Here is a 7495-nt window from a genome sequence, read left to right on the forward strand (position 1 = left end):
TTTTTGTTTCTCTTGTCTTTCGCATATAATTCAGACATATGTGTGTGAAATACGCAGACGTTAGTAACAAAGGCAACTATGTATACTTGCATGTTGGACTATTTCTTGTAAATTTAAAAAAAATAATAATAAGTTTTGTTTTTTAACACTAATAATTCAAATTCAAGACTTTCACGTCTATCTTTATTTCATAAAAGAAAACAAAGGGAACTATTTCTTTATTATTATTATTATTATCACCATCATCATCATCTGAGATATTATAGAACTAGTTGAATTTAATTATATCATGGCTAAAAATATATTTTTTGGAGCATTACATTATCAATATTATTATAAAAAATTTTGTTTTTGTTTCACTCGTTTTTTGTCAATTTTGATAGGTAGTGTCGAAACGAGCTTGTATCAAGATCTCAAGTATCGAGAAGCAGATACGACTTTTTTGAAAAAGAGTGAAATTACTTAATTATGGTGTCAAAGCAATTTGTGTCAAAATTATTAGTGGCAGACTTGTGAAAAACAACAAAAGAATTTTGAGGAGTTTTAGCAAATCTACAGTATTTGAGTTTGATTGACAATTTTGAGTCTTTCAAAAAGGATTTAAACTGGAAATGGTTTTCACATTGGTTTCGGGGATTTTGATCGAGTAAATATGAGTTTTATAAAAGGGAACGGGTTTAGAGTGACATTATTTTGAAGGTTTCGGAAAATGTTATAAAAAGTTGTTTTGGTTTTAAAGGAGAATGATTTGAGGGAAAGTGATTCTTGGCGTACGGTGAACTAAATATATATTGCTATTGAAGTAACTGGGTAAGTTGAGATTGTGGATTCTCTCTCTTGTTACGATAGACAAGTTGAGGTTGAGGATTTACTCTTTTGTTGTGGTGGATAAGCTTGAGGTTGAGGATTCCCTCGCTTGTCGCACCGTAAAGTTAGATAGAAGGTCGAGAATTCCCTTCGATTCAATTCTGTATTATTAATTCTAATTTTGGTTATGTTTGACTATGTTGGATTGAAATGAGTTTTGGATTGACATAGTGAGGACGGTGGTTTTGTCCCGCTCACGTAAAGGCAAGTTGAGATTGAGGATTCTCTCTTTTGCTGTGATAGACAAGTGGAGGTTGAGAATTCCCTCTCTTGCTGCGGCTGACAAGCAGGGTTAAGGATTCCCTCTCTTGTTACATCAGGGAATTGAATGGAGAAGGTTGATGATTCCCTTCGATTCAATTTCTAGCTGTGGTATGAATAAGTTAGGCTGAGGAGTCCCTATCGTTGCATCATAGTCTCTCTCTGAAAGGGAGGTTGAGGATTCCCTTCGTGTTGAGAGACTATGTCCGGGTTAGCTACCGGATGTGTTGGGTTCTGGCAGTTTAACCGACACGTGACCTCATGGCCAGTAAGACAGGCATGCATCATATGCATCTATGTGACATTGTTTGGGTGTGTATATTGTACTTGATTTGCCTATGTAAATAATTCTGTTTAACTACTAATTCATATACTTGATGTAAATGCTCTTGATTGTGTTTGAATTGCATTACTTGTGATTGTGACTATTGTTTCGGATTATGGTGGCTGGAGTGTGATTTGATTTTGTGTTACGCCGAAGGCCGTGATGTGATATTGTTTTGGGCTGGAGGCCGTGATTGGATGAATCAGTGATAAGTTTGATGAAATTACTCCTTTTGGTATATATAGTGAAAGATTACGAGATATTATGTTTAATTGGAATTTTTATAAATTCAAAATATGAATTTGGATTTTGGGTAATTAACTAATGGTTTTCGAAAAGGTTTGGGTTTTTGGATGATTAACAGTTGATTTTCAAAAAGATTTATAAGACGAGCGATGATTACTGAAATCGAAAAACAATTTTCTTTTAAATATCTTCTTATGACAATTCTTAAAAACTCCTTCCTGAAAATTAATGAGGACGATATTCTCACTCCCCTTACAGATTTTTCTTTTCAGAATGGACGAAGAGTTTAAGAAGTTTCTTTCGAGCACCTGATTGTATTCTATATTATTGTATATACAGTTATAGTCTTCCCTCGTCTTTATTATTATATTTTGTAAGAGGGATAGGAGTTGTAGTGATATGTATGCTATTACTATTTATAAGTTACTTGTATGCTATTACTATTTATGTGTGTGTATGTGGATTGTGATTTAAATTGGGTTATATATGCATGCTTGATTGAAACGAAAAAGTATTTTCGATTTTTAAAGAAAACAGCGATACGGTTTCGAGTTAAAGATTTATATCTTATTATTAAATATATTGAAGTTGCCATATTCTCGCTATCAGAGTAGTGCAGCCGGAAATGTGAAATTTTGATAATGAAGGTGTTATAGTAAGCATTACTGATAAAACTGTATAAACTCATATTCATGTAGATAAATTTTAGAATAATAACGCAATTTTTCACTAACTACTCTTTTAAAGTCATAAAATAAAAATGTGTAATTGCATAATACCGTACAATTCTTTTAAACCAGCAATGTGTTGAATAATTAGTAGGTTCACCCTTGTACTTTTTGTCGTTGTACTTTATCTAGCTTCTAACACTGTGATGGAAACTTCATTTCGCGACATGCAATTTTCCAACAAAGCATCTGATTCAGGTATGGTATCTCTTTCAATGTAAAATGCAGGAACTTTTGGATTGGGCAATAATTTTTCACCATTTAGCTTCAAAACAACAGATGACATGTTAGGCCTATCTTCTGGCCTTTGTTGAACGCATAATAGGCCAACTTGTATGCATTTTGTTGCTTCGGAAGGTGTGAACCTTTCCCCTAATGCTTCATCTAGTAGTTCTAATTGTCTTCCTTCACTCCATAGCCTCCATGCCTAAAAGAGAAGCAAAGAAATTAGTGTATTATTAGTGAGTAATTAAATATACATACCAATTAGTTAGATAATCAAGTTATTGTGCGTACGTATCCAAGAAGATTATGACACTGTTCTGGATCGGAAAATTCTCTGATCTTTTTTCCACTTACAATCTCTAAAACTATCACTCCATAACTGAAGACGTCTGATTTCGTAGAGAAATGCCCACGTACAGCATATTCAGGAGGCATGTAACCACTAAAATATTCATTTTTCAAGCAAAAGTTAGTTGCATTTCAATGACATTAGAAAATAATAGAAGAAAAATGATAGCTTACTATGTTCCAGCAACTTTGGTTGTATTTGCCTCAATTTGATCTCCTAACAATGTTCGAGCTAAGCCAAAATCAGATATTTTTGGATCCAAATTTGCATCAAGTAGAATATTGCTGGTTTTTAGATCTCTATGAATAATTCTTAACCTAGAATCTTGATGAAGATAAAGAAGTCCTCGAGCAATGCCACAAATAATATTGAAACGCTTAGGCCATTCCAGCAGGTGCCTTCTAGTTTCATCTAGCAGCCATCAATTACAAACAAGTATGTTTAGTATATATACCAGTTGCAATACTCCAAAGTATCATAACCAATGTATAAACAGTAAGAAACTATCATAAATATTTTAGTGCAAATGATAAAGGCTCAAACCGAAAATAAAGTTGTCCAAGCTTTTATTGGGCATATATTCATAGATCAACATTATGTCTTCTTCCTCTATGCAGCAACCAAGAAGCTTTACAAGATTACGATGCTGAAGTTTAGCTATCAACACCACTTCATTTTTAAACTCTTCCAATCCTTGTCCAGAATTTTTCGAAAGCCTTTTCACAGCTAACTCTTGACCATTTGTCAATGTGCCCTGAAGATCTTTCATATTCACTAGTTAGAAATTTTTTTATTAGAAATGAAATTTATGTTTTTGGATAAGTTGTATTTATTTATTTTTTACCTTGTATACTGGTCCGAAACCACCTTCACCTAGTTTGTTACAGCTTGAGAAGTTTTGAGTGGCTTTAACTATGACTGAAAAGTCAAATGTTGGTAGATAAATCTCTTCTTTTTTCAGTATACTTTCATAATGCTTCCTGTAAATTAATCTTGCTACCCCTGATTGGTTGGAACATAAAATGAATAAGTAACTACTATCATTAAATGTGGACTAGATCTTAATTAAATTACGCTTAGGGCTGCTTAATTTCATGTAAAATGTACCTCGCTTTCTGAGTATCAATGCGCAGGCACATGTTAATCCAAAAATAATCCCACCAACTGTTATTCCTATTATCAGCATCATCTTCTTTCTGCGGCCATTATCTGCAACATAAATATATGAAAGATGCACACATTATTTGATTAATCACCAATTATTAAGTTACTAATTTCTTATGACTAAGGGAATATGTATTTAAATTATGTTTTATTGCTTGAGGAAGTTGGAATTAAAAAAAAAAATAAAAGTACAACTAACAAGCATCACTAATATAACTTCCTTGATATTAGTTAGCATAGTCTGGTAATTAATCCTTGTATATTACTGCCTTTGATGTTCACTGTCTACATTGAATTTTGTAACATTCATGATATGAGCCTTCAATTATATAAGTTACTCTTTTCTGCCCCTATGGTAATAGGACAAGATACAACATAGAAATTGATCTTAAAAAGGAAATAGAACACAAATAAAAACATTTAACAAAGAAAAGAAGGCATAGTATGAAGAAGGGCATAAGCATCCCACGTTAACAGGATCTGGGAAAAGGGTTGCACTAAAGAAGTATAATGTATGCAGTCTAACCTGATAATTACATGAGTAACTGTTTCCACTGCTTACTCAACCGCTCCAAGGCTCCAGTAGGTGAATGGAGAAATTAAAATATAAAATTTTGACGGGTAATCTTTCTTGAGTGATGTCCAAGTATAAAATGCATTAAACTAATGATGAGAAAGAAATGGTGAGTACCTAGTTCAGAAGCAGGGACTCTGATATAAAGATCTTGTCCCCCTTGAGTGAATCTCCTCATGTCAACCATATTATCAAACCAAAGTAAACAGCCACTCCCTCCATCAAGAACATACAAGTTCGAATAAGAAGTACAAGAACAATTCTCCAAACACTTGTTTCGACAATCCTCAAGGCTCAAGATCTCACTGAACCATGAAAAAGAAGTGTCCGGCAATTTCATCTCTGTATATTTCCAGAACCCATCACTGCTACTTCCATTGACACAATCAGATTTAACATTCCTCGCAACACAACCGTTAGACCAATACGATATATTCCATTGTTCAGGAAACTTAGGAACATAGCCTTTCAGGCATTCACAGGTTGGAAGATTACCATCGAGAATGCATACAGAGTTGGCACCGCACAAAGCGAAGCGTTCGCACTCGTCTTGAACACCGGTGGAGATGACATTTCTGGTGTTACTCTGATTAGTCCAAGCATAAGTTTGTCCTAAGCCAGAAGCTCTTAGTTTATATATTGAGACAATTGATTTGTCAAGTATATCGCATTCTAAAAACACTTGTTTATCATTCATGAGAAATCGTTGTCTATATTGTGACAGTTGATGAGTTGGATAACCTGAAAAACCCACTCCATTCCAAGATCCTCCTCTGAATATCTTTTTTGATCCCTTGAATGTGAAAAACTGTGGATATCCTTTTGTTACTATTCTTAGAAAATACTCTCCTTCGGACGGATCATCGTCGCTCTTCCAAGATGATAAGAAATATTCTTTTCGAGTTACTAAGTCCCATCCGATCTTCATTCCTCCCGGCACGAACGTATCGCCTGGATAATCAAAACTCTGCCACAGAAAATCATTTCTCTCCTTGGTTTCTGTATTCTTCAACACAAGATTTCCCGAGTCCAAGACTTGCGCGATTGGATTACTCGATTTCCCCGGTGTGTTGTTGGATGAGGACCAAATTGTGCTGTTTGTGCCATTGAGAATCACAAGTGCACCGTTTTGGTTGAGTTTCAAAACTCCGGAATTGCTCTCAAGTGGTATTTCTCGGTTGGCAACCCATATAACTGTTAAAGGGGACACATTATTGTACCATATACCTAAGTATCGGTTTGTTGAATTTCCAGGGCTGAAGAAACCAACTTCAAATGTTCCACCTGAAGAGACTAAGGTCTCGCCGTCTTGAAGAGATTGATTCAGAGCTAAACTAGTAAAACTACCTAGTGAAGTGGTGGTTCGTATGAAGGAGAGAGGAAGAAAGAAAATAAGTGATAACATGATGGTGTTGTCCATAATTATTTTGATTTTTCCTCAAAGCAATAATGGCTGCTTTCTTGGTCACTGTACTAGGGAAAACGGTTATGAAGATGTGTAAGTCTCGGTTAGATAGCATAGTTCTGATTAGGCATGAAAATAGGATGATTCCATCATAATTAATGCTTTTAATGAGGAGAGAGTTTTAAAGAGTGCTCATGAATGAGAACAAACCTTAGTTGCTTTATTTTTGTACATATGATGTACAATTTATTAATGAAAAAGTATAAGCGGATAATAATAAAAATATTATAGGTATGCAGATGATTAAGTTGATTTATGGGTAAACTAGGAATGATTCTGGATGAGTAAACGCGTCCATATGTTGAATGAACATTGTTAGTCTCCAATCTCCATTGTCGTTAGTGAAAAAACTTTTTTCCCAAGTCAATGAGAAAGTCCGTGCGGCAACAATAAACAAATAATGTAGTGGTGGTTGGTTTACCTGAAATAGCGTGTCATGTTAAAAATAAAAAAAATTAACATAATTAATTTAAAATTTTTAAAATATAAATTTAATTAAAAATATTTTAAAAATTAATTTAAAAAATAAATAATTTTTTTAGGACTAATCTAATAAGTTACTCTTCTTTAATCTGTTGACAATTGACATCGTCAAACTTTATAATTGAAAAGATTGTCTTTGAAATCACTAAGATGATTCGTACGTGTTATTGTACGATAGGCCGATCGAAAGGGTTTCTACTTTCTACTCTATCTTCAACATTCAAGTATTCAACAAGTCACGAGTGTCTCAACCTTGATGATTCCCGTGTTTAATGTTACAGAAATTAGTCAGTTATTACTCTTAGACAGTAGTATTCGCAAACTAGCTATAATTAACTACGGAATTACAGAATAGAATTTTTACTCTAAGTAATTTTTCTAAACTCAAAATATGACTAATTTTTTTTTATATGGAAAAAATATTGGTGTTTTTATTAAAAATGAAATTATTTGGTGTAATTATAGATGAGTGGATTTTGTAGGTGAGAAGTTAACACGTGAAGAGCGTTTTGCAATAAGTGGGGGTGTATTGAACACGTGGCAACATCCCAACCAATACACAAAAAATATATTAAATATTTTCACAATAATATAATACACTTCAAATGTCACTATTCAACCAAAACACCATCTTCACTTCTATATTAAAAATAATTTCTGTCAAAATAATTGTAATTTATTTTTTTAATTTTTTTTCAATACAATTTCTTTATTTTTATATGTTGTTTTATTTTATATTTGTCTTTTTTTTAATTTTTTTTAATTTTCTGTTTCTTTAATTTCTACAATTTAATTTTGTCTTTGACAC

At 33.2% G+C, this 7495-nt stretch overlaps 1 protein-coding gene across 4 annotated transcripts; it reads right to left on the reverse strand.

Annotated features, from left to right (window-relative positions):
* Positions 2362 to 6387, reverse strand: LOC107630109 (G-type lectin S-receptor-like serine/threonine-protein kinase SD1-1). 4 transcript variants are annotated; one of them, XM_021118549.1, is made up of 8 exons: positions 4857 to 4947; positions 4692 to 4742; positions 4109 to 4210; positions 3846 to 4003; positions 3545 to 3755; positions 3175 to 3412; positions 2944 to 3094; positions 2362 to 2854 (listed from the first exon to the last, which is right to left on the reverse strand). In XM_021118549.1, the coding sequence occupies exons 3-8, from the start codon at positions 4188 to 4190 to the stop codon at positions 2552 to 2554; spliced, it is 1143 nt and encodes a 380-aa protein (XP_020974208.1). In that variant the 5' UTR covers positions 4191 to 4210; positions 4692 to 4742; positions 4857 to 4947; the 3' UTR covers positions 2362 to 2551. The 4 variants fall into 4 exon arrangements, with proteins under 4 accessions (XP_020974208.1, XP_016188636.1, XP_016188635.1 ...); XM_016333150.2 differs by lacking the exon at positions 4692 to 4742 and having other exon boundaries at positions 3007 to 3094; positions 4857 to 6386; XM_016333149.2 differs by lacking the exon at positions 4692 to 4742 and having other exon boundaries at positions 4857 to 6383.

Source organism: Arachis ipaensis, chromosome B03 (genome assembly GCF_000816755.2).
Source record: "Arachis ipaensis cultivar K30076 chromosome B03, Araip1.1, whole genome shotgun sequence".
NCBI lineage: Eukaryota > Viridiplantae > Streptophyta > Magnoliopsida > Fabales > Fabaceae > Arachis > Arachis ipaensis.